This window comes from Thermobia domestica, chromosome 10 (genome assembly GCF_964235325.1).
Source record: "Thermobia domestica chromosome 10, izTheDome1.hap1.1, whole genome shotgun sequence".
Lineage (NCBI taxonomy): Eukaryota > Metazoa > Arthropoda > Insecta > Zygentoma > Lepismatidae > Thermobia > Thermobia domestica.
The window spans coordinates 81,776,202-81,792,339 of NC_137463.1; the positions used below are offsets into that span (position 1 = coordinate 81,776,202).

At 33.5% G+C, this 16,138-nt stretch overlaps 1 protein-coding gene across 1 annotated transcript in view; it reads left to right on the top strand.

The window, feature by feature from the left end:
* dsb (scavenger receptor class B member debris buster) overlaps positions 1-16,138 on the top strand; it is a 134,819-nt gene that overhangs the window by 89,195 nt on the left and 29,486 nt on the right. Inside the window, exon 4 of the mRNA XM_081728164.1 lies at positions 12,382-12,523. Within this exon, the coding sequence (XP_081584290.1) occupies positions 12,382-12,523 (142 nt within the window). The remainder of the gene's footprint in view (positions 1-12,381; positions 12,524-16,138) is intronic.

Here is a 16,138-nt window from a genome sequence, read left to right on the forward strand (position 1 = left end):
CCAATGTTCCAACTAGCTTCTCTTCCTCTTCTTAATGATATTTAACGCTGATCTTTTCTCCCCTACCATTTCTAATACCATCTCATTTGTTTTCCGCTCGACCCAGCTAATTTGCTCCATTCTTCTTGACACCCACATTTCCAAAGCTAACAAAAGTGCACACATATTCGCAGTTAGTATCCGTGGACCTACTCTGGAAAGAGTAACCTTCCTTGGATAGATGTCAGAAAGAAATTCGTTTTTATACCACAAAATCCTTTTATTTTGCAAAATATTTCATTCTACTATCTGAAATTTTTCAGCTACAACACTTTAAACAAGAGGCTATTGTAGTTAACATTGTTGTCAAACATGTCATCATGTTAACATTGTTGTCAAATACGTCCCACTTTCTGTAATACAAGAGCTATTTACAAACTGAAGATATACCACATTGACTTGACACCTAGTTTTCCATTCCAAGCGCTGCTGTCGACTGAAGGAATTCCACTCCCTTTCGTCATCTGCTCTCTCGCTTAGCAACAGCTGAACCCCCATTGGCTAAACGCGTGGGTGTGTGTGGGTGTGAGCTTTAGTTCACATTTTTGCCACCGGTCAAGACATTTTGGCAGCACTATAGTCATATAAATAATATTCAACGTTACTAGGATAATTCGATGGAATGTGATTTATTTATTTATTTATTACTATTTGTAAAAAATATGAATAATTTTTGGTTAGGTTATTTTATCTAACGTTAGTTCAGTTTAATTTACACAGAATTTAGCACCGTGTACCAAATTATCCGGGCTTTGTCAGATGAAGATAAAATTGGCAAATCTGTTAGAATTTTGTATAGAAGTAATGCTTGAGTAGAGTTGTTTTAAACCCTTGTTCAAAATGAATCCTCAGAAAAGCCGTAGAAAGGCTGGCATGGTAGTTACTGTTTCTTTAATGAACGGTATTATTTCGAAGTTACAACAAAAGAAGTAAGGGAACACACATTTTAAGAAGTGAATGTAACTTGTCCGTTTTCCACTTCAAACATTAGCATAAACTACTTGGATCTTTCCAATCAATACAGACTTTACAGGTTGCTACATTAGCCATTACAATTCAGTCCAAATAAACACAGATTTTAGGTAAAAATTATTTGGTAAATATTGAAGCACATCTGCAAAAGAACTCATGTAGTATTATAATTATTACATGCCATAAAAGAATATGCTACTTCATGACTGGAGATTCTACTTTTCAGTAGCTCTACTGGTAAGCGTAAATGAGAGGTTTCGCTTGAAGATGATTAAAACTAATTTTTTGCATCCTTCTAGGTGGTACGATGGCTTTAGTGTTTGAGCACTCACTATGGTGCTAGAGGTTCCTGCACTAATCCCAGACTTTGAGTGTAGTGAGCATAATGTCGTCTTGGTTTTCTCCCACATTATAATTCCACCAATTTTTTCATGTTTCTTTTAGTCTACAGGACATAAACGTGCACGTAGAACTAATCTGATTTCTTCATTTCATTTATATCCTCCTATCAACCACCAGAACTAATGGGGAAGGAAAATTATCTTGTGAAAGATTGTCATTACGATATCAGCTGATACTAACAAAAACTAGAAATTATATATATATATATATATATATATATATATATATATATATATTTTAAAAAAATATATAGAGAAATAGATATATTTAATATTGGCCAATCACTTTAGAGAAAGCAGACAAGAAAAAGCATTTCTTGGAAAGAAATGTCATGGTATTGTGATTGTAATAATCAACCAACATCAACAAAAGTGTGAGATACCAACAGTTAGAGAGAGAGAGAAAGAATAAAATGAAAAAGATAGAAATGAATGTCATTAGTTCGGGGAATAAAAAAAATAAACCCACAAAACATCCAGCGATTTCGTCAGTGACCTAGAAAATGTAACCGCGCAATAGGAGATATTACATAGCTTTGTGCCCAAGCGTTTCTGTAGAGGCCAAGGATTAACATCAGTAGAAGCAAGGGGCACGTGGTAATGGACAATTATTGTATATCACGTTTTCATTTCTCTTTTTCTTTCATCCTTTTCTGGTATAATAAAATGACAAAAGAAAGTAAAAGTGTTCTTTCTGTTAGAAGAAGAGAGATTGTGAAAGAAATGAAATGAAGACATCAAAGAAGAACAATACCTAAAGTGAGTAAAGTGTAAGTGGCCCATAAAAAAAAGTGTGAATTGAGATGAAAACTAAAAATTCGTTAATAATAAAAGTGAAATAAATATTGTCGAAATTATTTAATAGATGACTACAGACAGGTTGTACAGGATAAGGACATGATGTAAACTGTACGTTGCAGTAATTGTCAACACTTTCTAAACATTTATTTCCATTGTTGTAGCTAATTTAATTAGTAAATATACTAAAGAAACTGATTGGGACATTGGCTAAGGTGGAAGTGCATGATGAGGGTACGGTGGAAGGAAAAAGAGGAAGGAACAAAAGAGACTACAATTGATGAACACTATTAAAACGAAAAATATCTACGTGAAGACGAAACGGTAAGCTGGAGACAGTGGTGTATGGAAGCATCTTTGTTTGCGACAGGTGCCCTGTCAGTAATGGCAAAATGCCTATGATGAAGTCAATCTTGAAAACCCTAAATACAACTTGTTGTTAATTAATAAGAAATAAAAGTACAGATAGTTAATAAATATTCGATAGAAATAGATACGAAGAATAGAAGAATACTCAAATCCACTCATCAGTGTGTTGACTTACTAACAGATTTACACGGCGCATTACTATGGGGTTGTCATGTGAGCGGAGTCCGCATAACTTTTGTAAATATACTGTATTTATGTGGTTCTTGATAATTTTAGAAACATTCAGTATAGGAAAATGCATCAATGTTTCCCTCTTTCCTCCCTAAGCTTGAGAAATTAAAATAAATAGTTCAATAAATAGTTCATAATATATAAATGAAACACATCCAAGAACTTGTATCGGTCAAGAGTCTTGCGCCCCTTCTTCTCCAATTTCTCGAAACAAAATCTGAAATGAAACCTTGGAGTGTCAAGTAACAACTCAAAATGTTTGATGTGGGGGAAGGGAGGGCGAAGTACGTGTTCTAAGTTTGATTTTCGCGCTATAACATCAACTGAAGTAGTTATAGATCTTTTCTTTATGACAGACACATTTTATCACCTGTGTTTCCTTTTATGACATCCTCTATTTCAGCTCTGCTCTTCTGATCTTAGAAGCTAAAGATTTACAGCCAATGCACAGGTTTAAAATAAAAAAGAAATAAAGAATAAAACAGAACAAGTATACACTAGCCATGACTTTTAGTTTTGGTTAGCTTTCTCTTTGGGTCTAATGCTGCCATCATAAACGTTAACAAAGAAAGTAAGGTGAAAGGTCTTAACAGTAACTAACCGATCACGAATATGTAAATGAATAGCCTCACCAAGTTGATCTTAGGTAAACTCATGAAGAATACGGTATTCCCATCTTTGTCCATATTCCCATCCTTAGATAGTAATCTCGGAAGAAAACATTTAATTTCTTATCATTGTTCTGAAATACAGTATATTTCTTCCATTAAGAGTAATATTTGTTTATTAGCCCGTAAGTTTATATGGGGGATTTTTTCTGTTTTCTTCGAAATTAGCTGGAATGCTTTCATTTTATTTTTTTTCTTTAAATATATATTTAAATTTCCCTTACTTCGTGAAAATTAAATTTTGTTACATTTAATTCTAATATTATGTCTATAATAATCAGATTGAATTTAACTAACATCTAATTTACACATAATGCAAATCCATTTTGAAAAAGCAACGAACATTTAACTAGATTTCAACAAGAAATATGTAAAATCAAATCATAATTCCATTTCATATTATATGTATGTATGTATATATATCATATTATAATATCCCCATATAAATCAATAGGCTAAAAAAAATAGACATCATAGACACTCAACACGGTTGTTAATAAATCAATGGGCTAAAAATAAAAATAGCATAGGCGCTCAACACAGTTGTTAATAATGAAGTAATGAAGTAGAAATACTGATAGAGAAATTCCCTGATATTATAAGCAAAAGAAAGTATGTGTGTTTATTTGAACCTTCCCTTATGATTAAAGGAGATAGACTATAACTTCAGTAATTACAATTCAGTAACTGCAAATAATAGAAATAGTAAAAGAAACATCGAGAAAAAAGAAAAGCGTATTTTATGAGTTTCTGGACAAAGAGTGTAAGAAAAGATCTATGAAAAGTTGAGTACGGTATTTTGTATTGTACCGTACAACATACAAGCAAGAAGAAATGAAAGGAAAACATAAAAATAAAATTTCATAGTGTGAGTATGCAGAAGAAGAATAGACAAAAGCTTACTTGGCCAAGTGGATCGAAAAAGTAATTAACAAGTGTTTGAAGAGGCGAGGAAATAGAATAGTATTGATGATAGTTAACATAGCAAAAATAAATTGGTTAGGTCTCAGTTTAAGAAGAAATTAAATGTAGATAAAGTGTGTAAAAGAGGGATATAAAGATAATATGAATGCGACAAGCTCTGTGTGAAAACTGAGGTTCGTACAAGAGTGGAGATTTCATAGTTTTAGATTTCATAGTCTTCCCATTTTTTAAAAATATTTAACGCGTCCTCTTAAGCCCTTCAAATTTTACCGTCCCTTTGTTCGGTTAAGGGTTCACACGTCTTTCCTGGGTTTCAAATAATTGTATCTCACCTTTAGCAAATACACACAATATTTCGGTGAGTGAGTCCCTCATGCATTCTTAAATTTTTGGGAGAACGTTCAGTGTTTCGCAAGTTTGCGGCAAATGACCTAATACTGCTTGCGCAATGTTAATAATAACAGCAAAGGAAGTAGGGCCAACAGTGCGAAATAGTAAGCCAACGATGTAATTGGCCACTTTGCCGAGCATTTCCCAATCCAATTCACGATCAGTTGCGTAACTATTGGATAAATGAAGCAAATTTATTGGTTCGTGAACATATACCTCAAAACTGCGTAGGGTCAACGTATTTTTCAATTTTATTTCTGCAATTCCCAATTACGTATGCCTACATTTGCCTAAGTAGAACCCACCAAGTGTGCTGCTAGGAATGTTGGTAGCTAGATTAAAAGTTCCAATTAGTTGATTTAATTAAACAAAGTTTACTTCATATTTTCTACATAAACATCGCGTGAGGAAGAGGGAGAAGGCTTGCTAATTAAAGTACAATCTAGAGCAGTGCCGGATTTACGTATAAGCTAAACAAGCTATAACTTAGGGCCCCATGCGCTTGGGGGCCCAAGAATTTAAAGAAAAATCTAATTGTGATGTAATTTCCAAATAACATGAAAAAGCAAATCAGAAAAAACGCACATACGACAATGATGTTTTGTGTTATGTACTATGCTTTTATGAAGCAAGTAATAGAACTCTATTTCTCAGCCGCACTTGTAATGAGACCCCTGTTAACCAGCTCCGCTTATAATGGAGCCTCATTTCCGAACCCTGCTTGTAATGGGCCCTTGTTTCCATTTATATATGCATTACGTCCATAAATTAGCATATAACATATATTCAAACCTTTAAAAACGGCGACATAGAAGGCATGACGTAAAGGGTCCCTAAAGTTTGATGTATAAAAGGTCCCTTTCAATAGCCTAGGGCTCCATTAAACCTAAATCCGGTATTGGTCCAAATGTTTTGTATTTCTTTATAAAGAGTCGAACTCGCGACTTAGCTGTGAAGTAACACACACACACACACACACACACACACAAAATTGAGATATAGACACACCCACAAACTAATTTGAATTACTTATTTTTATGTTGTTACTAAGAGTATTTGCTGATGATTCTCCGGACCTAGCACCGCCACTGGACACTGAAAATAAATATATATATTTTTTTAAATCAATGCATTATTCAGCAAGAACTGCAACATCCGAAACATATAATTATGTAGAAACGAACAGAACACGAATGTGTTCCGAGTTTCATCCAATTAAAAAAAGAAATATATTGTTCATTGCTCTTAACGAAGAAGAAAAGAAAGAATGAAAGAAAAAAACTTAATTTCTTCTATTGGCGCTATTGTGGAACGTTACCACATTCTTTTCTTTAGGGATTGTAACACTTTTTTTTTTTCCTTTCTTACAACTAATGGCTGTGACATGAGGCTATCCATTTGAAACACATTCCACAGTATTATTTTTTTTTCTACTCCTAACCGAAATATCTAGACAAATTACATGCACCATTATGTGCATCTTATGTAATAGTATTGGTCAGCAGTGAATCAAGTGTATTAGAATACCACACTTTCCCCTTTTACGTGGAAAAAGGGGAGCAGTTGTAACCTCATTATGGATTCTTTGCATTTTTTTTTTTTTTTTATCTGTGTAATAATAATAGAGAAGGTTCAAGAAGTCTGCACAAAGGTAACTATAATTTTGCGAACAAAAAAAAAAAAAAAAAAAAATGTGCGGTTGATATAATCTCTCTTTCAACAGTGAAAGTGTTTTTTTCAAAGGATTTTCTTCCAACATGATTTTTATAACCATCACTCTTATAACATAGCACGTTGTGTGATGTGATGTCTTATGAATACGTGTATGTGTACTTGTGTATTGCCCCCTTCACCTTTTTCCAATAAACACTGCTGTACTGCTACGTATTTTTATTTTTTATTTTTTCTTCGCGTTACGAAGGTGATGTAACTAGCTTACTCATTCAAAAGATGAAGGCAGACCTGAAGATTATCCTTGAGGGCATCTCCGTAACTTAATGAAAGTCCGTCAATATTTGACACTTAAAAAGCTGTTTTTATATCACGTATTGTTTCTATTCTTGTTAATCATAAATTTTGGGGAGCAAGTGGAGGGGTAGGATACCTTAGGGGACACCTATTTTTTTTTTCTTGTATACTTAAAATATTACTTACCTTACAATACATGTCTGAAGGCAGTATGCGATAGGGAACAGACAATGCCACTGGGGGAGCTAGCCCCCTTGCCCTCACTCTAGCGTCATCACCATGGGAACCCAAAAAAATCTATGGATGGCATCTCCCTGGTTGCTACATTACGTTTGGTATTTTTTAATATCAAAAAGTACCATCCAGGGTTCCACTGCTGGAAATATAAATTTTCGTGAGCCAGGGGGCGGCCCCCTGCTTCCTTTCGAATGCCCATAGTCGTCACTGCATGGAACCTATACTTGTGGCACCGAATTCCGTATCAGAAAATAGTTTCTCCCAATGTTCTTTTTTTAACATATCGTGAGATAGTCTTGTTTCGCCTAACTAATTATCTCATACATTGAGTTGATTTTAACGTAACTTTCAGCAGCGAGGCTACATAAGACGGAACTTACTGATTAACGTGGAATCCGAACCACATGAGCTCCCTCCGGGAATCGAATCCAGGTCTCTCACGCCAAAGGCGCGTACGCTAACCGCATATCCACGAAAGAGCTCAATTATCTCATACAGTTATAACAGAGAAATAAGGTATGTGTCCGCCATTTTTAGTGAAATAATGATCCTTGCTTTGCCTAAAAATAGTTTCGCCTAAAATTGAGAGGATATGCCAAGACAGAAGAATGTAGAAGAAAAGTGTCTGCAGTGTGCTGTTATCTACAAGCAATCATGCTATTATTTGCGAAACTTCAGTGTTCTTTTGTCTCCCTGACACCACTACTTTTATCGAAGTAAAATTTCTCATCTTCTATCTTCGTCTGGTTTACTGAGAACCAAGTTGTGACATGACTGATATACTACAGAGTGTATGAAAATTTCGGTACCATAGGCAAAACTCAGTTATGAGTAGATATATATGAAGAAATAGAAAGAGAGAAAAGTTTATGGAAATAGGTAGTGTTCAATCTAAAGAATGGATTTTTCCCAATGTCAATTCGATCAGCCGTTTGGGTCCCTTATTGATAAGGCGCCATATGTTGAAACAGAAAACAACGTTGTCATTTTAGTATATTGTTCCTTTGGGTCTTCATAATCCCGACAATGCAACAATGTTAGGAAATGGGTTCGAGGTATTCTACGTTCCGTCAAATAACAATGTGCACATTCCTTGTGTTACTTTTCGACTTCCGTTCGAGCAGCCTGCAGAACTGGCAACATTGCTTTTTCATTTAACATTGGGTTCTTTACCAGTGCGGAGCCCAAACGGATGCTGCGATTGGCAGAATTCCACCATTTTAGATTGAAAACCACTTATTTTCAACAACCTTTTTCTCTCTCTTTTTTTTTTCTTTCTTTTTTGTTTTATACTCATAAGGCATAACGAAGTCCCTCACTGTTGATGCGCACGTTATAATACTACGTAGGGTTTCCAACCGTCCAGTGTTCTACCGGACAGTTCGGTTTTCCTCCTTGTCCGGTGTCCGCTAGACCTCAAAACCGGACGTTAAATGTCCGTTAATTTTTCCTCTAACTAGTGCTGTTATCTGTTTTATTAAAATTATTTTGGAGTGACGAAAGGAATCGTTTGTCGATGAACATGATTAAAACAGACCTTATAATTTGCTTTGATATCGAATGTCGCGCTCGGAATTTGCTGAAGAGTTGAAGGCAGGGAAGTTCACTGAACTTATCAAAACTGGTAAAGGTCAACAAAAGTATATTTTCAAGAGCGCAGCTAACACTGCTTCATCCTCAGCTACATCTTCCAATTAAATAAAAGTATGTAGGCATTATGAAACCTTACCAGCCTCAGCGAAGCTATTAAGACTTATTTTTCAAATATATTTTGTGCATACCATAATTATAGTGCCAATTACTCAATGACTCAACCAAAACTGGACACGTTCGCTACCGACACAAAAAATATATTTGGGACGCATTGGTTTTCACCAAGGACCAACGTCCCACATGTAAGACGCTCGGGCTCGTTCTAGCAGATGGTCTGTGGGTAAGGTAATTTTCTTATGACCGGTCTATACTGGCGGTTTATGTCTACGAATCGGTCCCTCGTAAAATCCGCTGTGTCCCATATATGGGACGTTGGTAGCCAACGTGCTAATCAATGCTTCAAAAGTAACTAAAGTTATTAAATTCGAACTCCCGAGTCGCTCAATTTTATATGAAGTAACCACTTTCAGATTGTTCACATTTTTGACGAGCGATGATGTCAGTCTTCAGACTACACGTATTCGAGGAGAGTGTTCGGTATATTTCCATTTTCAGTAATTGTCAACCCTAAACACCAGTTGCGGAAATTACAAAAAAAAGTAAATATATTTTGTCACTAGAAGCTAAAGGGAAGAAAGCTTATCCAATGTACTAATTATTATATACAGTTTTCTAAAGCTGTATGGTTTTCTTCCCTTAGCTTCCCTTCTCTTCCCTTAGCTTAAATGTTTTACCGATATATTATTCGCTCAAGGTCTCTCATTGCATAATAGTTTAATGACACTTAAATTATGTTTATAAATGCCACGGTCAGTTTCTTGTAGCTTAAACCTGATTCTTTAAAAATTAATGAAGGAAATAAATAAAACGCAATTTGAAACCAAGCAATATGAAAAAAAAAAAAATGTTACGTGATAAATAATTAATCATTGCTGTATTTGGATTTTCTTGAGCGCAATACGCCATTATAGAATACCGGTACAGTAATTTAACAAAAAGGAAAATGAAAGAAAAATGATTTCGTAATAATGATAATTACTCCTATGTCCAGATGGTAATACAAGACGTTGTTTATTGAGCTATTCTTGCAGATTCTAATATGTTGTAATCTATACGTACTTCAAATTGATGATCTTTTAACCTATTTCAACGGTACAGGACATTGATTTATTCGAGTGACCATATTCATTTTTGTATTTTATTATTATTATTATTATTATTAGCGTTGTTGTTAGCGTTGTTGTTGTTGCTTGGATGATGTCAATGTGTTACTAATACTTTTCTCTCCCGTGTTGTTACACGAACATCTTAGTTCTAGAAAACATTATACGGTACTAACTGATGACTCATAGAGATTTTCTGTATTACAAGTATGTTTTATTAAAACCCTTCAAGAGATGTAAACTAAACTAATTACTTGTTAATGAACGGATATTTCACTATAAGTTTTGTTGATGTTTCTAGAAAATATTAAAATACAGTTTTTTGTCCATTCAGTTTTCTCTTCGGGAAAAGGTAAATAAAAAATAAATTAAAAAAAAAAAAACAGAATGTGTCTTATATGTCAATAAAGAAATTTTAATTACTTCAATTTCAGTTTTTTTTTTTCAATTCTGTATTGTTACATGTCTTCATTGGTTTCTTACGGTGTGAAACAACATTCCTGCAACGTGAAGTGTTTAGTGGCTCAGAAATGTATTTTGGATACAATTACACGTGTTTCATAGTATGTATACTTTTCTCTGGACGCATGTGCGCTATGAACATTTCTACATGCGCGTGTGATCTCTATTTAGTTAAATATTGAAACTTCATATGTTGTTCGCTGAAATGCCACCATATTTAAAATTATAATATTTGGAGAGGGGTCTGGAGTGGAACTTTTACAACATACAATTGCAACCCCTTAAAGTAATGACTGACATGTTTTTGCGTTTTCTCATCTTCCCAGTCATTTCCCAGATACACGGGGTTGCAATGGACTTTATGGTCATGAAATGTGAACTCCCGTTATTTTGGATGGGGTTAACATAGTGACTTGAAACTTTCGGCAAAATATTTCTCTTGTCAAGGGCTTTTATTACTCCACCCCCTTTGCCATTTGAAATTTTCAAGTTGGCCCTCGTCCCTCTATGAGGATGTTTGGGATGGATCTTTTATAGCTCAAAATTTAAGCCCCTCACAATAATGACGGACGTGTTTTTGCATTTTGTCATATTCGCAGTCATTTCGAAGATACATGGTTTGATAATATACCCGTTCTTCGCACGGAGAGAATGAGTTTCATTTTGAACATAAAGGACACCAAAACTGTCACAATCAACTTAGGGACTCCAAAAACTATGAATTCGACACTAATATTGGTTATTTTCAATTATTTCTATGTCACTATCCCCCCTTTAGGAGTAGTAATGGGTGCTAAATTTGGATTTAAAGGGTGTCAGAAGTGCCACTGTTCGTCTCGGTGACCCCAAAATCTATAGATTCGACACTTAATATCGGTCATTTTCGATCATTTTTAAAAAATATAATATTTCCGCTCTTCTCCCTTCCGCTAAGTTCCACCGTCAAAGTGAAATGCTAAAAACCATTGCAGGCCCAAATCTTATCTATGTTGGAAATTTGGAGATCGGTCAGGTAGTTCAAGAGTTAGTCACAAACATAGTCACTTTCATTATATATATAAACAAACTTTACGTCCGTCCCATGATTATGCCCAGTTGGCTAACTGAAACGGATGATTATTGAAAGGAATGGTTATTAAATAATTTGTGAAATGGAAAAGTGTGAAGGAAAGAACAACTCTGGAAAATAATCGTACCAGACACAATGTTTTTTCTCCTCGAACTCGCGTGGCCAGGGATCCAACTACGGACCCTTCGCGCCAAATGTGTGCGCTGTGCTACTGAACCATCATAACTCACCCACTTCCTCGTTTGTAATTTATGAATGATATACCTTAATGAGCAGATGGATTTAAAAGTCCAAGTAAATATTTGTAATGTAATGAGGATCAGATTCTAGTTCTTTACTAACCAAGTTTTACAGCACATTACAACTGTGAAGTTTATACTGCACTCATTTTCAACTCATACACAGAGACTTAAGAAATACTGCATTTATATTTCCCTTTTAAAAAAAGGAAAAATAAGAGAAAGAAACAGTCACGCAAAAGCTGTCAAAGGATATATACAATTTAATTTTCTTATCTTTGAAAAATTATTCTTATTAAACTCTCAGATTGAACTTCAAATAAAAAAAAAAAAATATTAACTGTTTATCGTATGAAAGAAATTTGTAATTACGGCCATGGCCATAAAAATAGGTAAACCTAATTAATTTGAATCCTCTTGTTCTATACAAATGTTTTTACATAGTTTTTCACAGCGACACTTAACGTAGTTCTGTACCGTTTCTCGTAAAATATTAAAATGTCACATATGAAATGAGGACATGTTTTCCTCTCTCGTGAAAAATATCAGAATATTACCATGAATGGCGTAACAGTTTGTTTTTACTATGTTACTTCCAATTTTTAATGTAAAAGTTTTTCTCTTTCATTCTAAGTTAGCACTTGGATACTGTATACACGAGTCCTTGTCCCACATAACTTTGTGAAAAATAGTATTTGTAGTTTTTTTATTTATTTATTAAGAAAAAAAGAAAATTTGTATATGAATGTGTTTGGCATTTTAGAGTAATTTAATTTCTTTTCATTTTTCTCTTTTTAGGGAAGATATGGAGAAAGTAAATATCGACTTTCATGACAACGGAACATTAACCTTTCAACATAAGAAGATATTGCATTTCGTGCCGGAGTTATCGGTGAAAATGACGGATGAAGAGCTTATAGTACCCAACATTCCATTGCTGGTAAGTACATTTTTTTTTTACTTCTATTTTTCCTTATTAATTTATATGCCTTATTAATTACAATTGGAAGGCATATTCCTTATTAATTTACGATTCGAAGTTCATAAAGTTGAAAAACCAAGTGTAAGATCAACTCTTAAGTTATATCAAACATTCAAATGTAGAACAATATTCGGCTTTCAAGTTACGCACCAAGAACACAAATGCTCATTAGGGTCCAATTTGAAGGTTGTAGTAGAACAAACTGTCTCAAAATTCACAATAACTGTACTTCCATTTCACTACATAACCATTCTTGTACTTATATTTCCTCGTAAAATGTGCATTTATATTACCAGAACTTGAAAATTGTTCTTGTCTTGAAATGCAACAATCATCTTCTCTAATTAACTAACCACTTTTAATTACTGAAGCTATAGAAATTCGTATTGAGAATGTAGTTGCGTCCATTGTCTGTAAGATTCTGTAACTAATAAAACATGCATACTCACCAAAGCATTAAATATATTAAAAGTACTTGTGTAACAATTTCGAGAAAGTATTGCTGCCTTCATCACTTCATCAGATACGTTAGTGATAAAAAGAAGTATCTGAAGACGATGATACCGACATTGTTACACAAATATTTGTAATATATTTAATTCTTTGGCCAGTATATATTTTATTAATACATATCCACCATTAACAATATACTACAGATTCTACTTCTGAAGTATTTATTCAAAGATATTTCTAGAATAGATTGTTACTTCATCTAAAATTCTAAGCTTAAGTAGACCTAAATTCATTTCCTTATTCCTGAAGAGAAATATTAATTTCGTCACTAATATGAGATTTGGTAACAAATTCTGTAATGGTATTTCGTTTCTTTGACATGGTATAACGAAAAAAATAATCATGTTTCGCAGTCCTACTCTGGTTAATAACTTCCTCAATCTTCACACCTTTCTACCTAAGACGTTTGACAAATGTTAAATTTGTAAATGACTCTTAATTTCACTCAGTTGCTTTTTTCATTTGTATGGATTTTTTTTTTTTCGATTTGCTTATTAACTGTAATCTCTTGAAATTATTTTTGTACTTTGCATCTGATCCCAAAGAGTAACCTAGAAACAACGATCGTCATGTTTCTCTTTTCATTATATTGCTCCCTTTCATATACAGGTTGTTTATGGCATTTCAAACGCATTGTTTACTATTTTATATTCACCGTATTGTATTATTATTTGCAAATATATGTACGGTCTTTTTCCCAATGTGACATGTATTTATTTTTTATTCTTTCTTGAAATATCTGTCGCTGAAAATCTACATGCATCTCAGGTTTGTACCCAAATCCATACGAGTATAAAGATTACTTAATGCATACGTAATTTACTAGTAAATATTATTTATAACAATTTGAACATTAAAACCTTTTGTAGACAGTTTCTATGTCTTGTGTACACAAGAACTATTCCTATAATCTACATCAGATGGTATATGCACTTTGTTAGATTTGTATCCATTTATCGTCCGTCTCAAAAGAAAACACTACCTCTATTTCACATTGAACTGTTGTAGCAACTTCTTCACTCAAGAACGCAGAAGACATCATTGTGAGTTATTTTCTATTGTTGTTCTCACGTGCTGTCGATAACACTGTGAACAATGTATGGTTGATACTGTCTTTGCTAAAAGCAACATTTACAAAAACTATAGTAAAATGTTGTCATACACGTTAATTTTACGTAACCTTATTCTTTTCTACTTTTTTCTGCCTAAAATTTTGAGATAAACAGTTTTTTTAAAAATCATTTCCATAATTTTCAGGTGTTTATACTGAGAAATATGTATGGTTCTTGTTATCTGCAAGTTTATCTATAATCATTACTCAAAGAATTATTCAGTAATAGACCAATTAGTCATTTAGTTTTAAGTGTTTTCTTATTTTCTCTTTCTTGTCAAATCTTTTCCTGGAAATTACACACCGCATTATGTATTTATACTGCAGATACGTAAGAAATATTTGTCTATAATACCTTCGTTTAATTACATAATGTATAGCGTAGCCGCAATCTCACAATACTTACAAGCTGAAGTAAATTAATGCGAACGTAACAATTTTCTTTTTCTTCGTTTTTTTTTTCTTTTGGATAATTCATGAAATTATTCTCTTTTTTTTTCATTGTACATATTGAAACAGAAAAATAAATTAGTTAAAACACACATTGGCAACTAAGTGGAGGGAATCATATATTGTAGTCGAAATGAATTGATTTTGAGATACCATTCTTCGTTTCCCTTGGGGGAATGTCAAACAAAGCGTCCATTTGAGTTCTGTTACTTCACGTAATCTATTTTTAAGCAATTCGTCGGAGAAAGCTTTTATGTGAGTAGAGGTAATACACATAAATCACGTCTTCCTTGTTTGCTAATGATTTTGTTTTTGACATTGTTTTTGTTTACCATCCATGGTGGAAGGAGTTCAATTACCTGTTAACCTTTTATGTGATTATTACTTGTGTACATACACTGTACGTATGCATGTACTCGTGCTTTACCACATTTCTCTGGAGAAAATAAAGAATTTTGTTTATTTTTCTTCCACAAATGAAGCTTAGAGCGTGTGTTATGCACGAGTTTGTTATACAACTAACAACAAGTACCATATTGAAGTAGGTTAGTGTTTAAATCTAATGGATCGTTTCTTAATATCATTATAGCGGTCCTGGAATCCAACTGCTTTGTTTTATCAAGTTTGTGACAAGAGAATGGCCTACACTTTAAGAGTTGATCTGCGACTATTATGGTGTTATTCGCGAAGCAGTTTGTCTATTTAAAGAAAGAAAGAAAGATAATCTATTATGATAGCGACGTGAAGAGACGGGACAACCGTGCATAAGTCAATATACACAACTTCTCTCTCTCTCTCTCTCGCTCTCATATGTATAATACATATAAAATATAAAGTTGAAATTTGGCATGATTGTAGCTTAGACTAACACACAGGAAAATTGCCGAAAATGAATATTTTTAATTTTTAGGGGGTCTAAAGGAGGCTGAAAAAATTCCCTATGTTATTTATATGGGCCTTTTATTTATTTATGTATTTATTTAATTATTTATTAATTTTTTGGACCTATAATCTCATGTTTTAGGTACTTGGAATTGGGGTAAAAACATGAAATTCGGTATGCTTGTATGTTTTCCATAGTATATTTAACCAAATCCAGTGGCGGCGGTTGGACGTTAAAAGTGGGGGGGCAAGACATGATCTCAATATTTGTTTTCCTGGTTGCTTCTAACATTTTGTTTGACGAAAGGTTGTATAACTATTAGGATACTGTCTTTTCCAGATAAAATACTGTATATCGTGTTTCATATTTTATTAATTAAATTGGCAAGAGCAACGCAAGTATATACTAGCTCTTTTTACTCTTAAACAACGAAGGTGTAAGAAGAGATTTGATTTCTTGCTCAAAAACATCTTAAAATTCTGTCTGAAAAATTGTGTGATTAGATTAGGGGTCTATTTCATAACAAATCTGCAAAACAATTAAACAGAAAAAATAATGTTAATCGAATAGTAATGAAAAATGAGGCTTGTTTTGCAAAAGTTACATTGAAACGGGG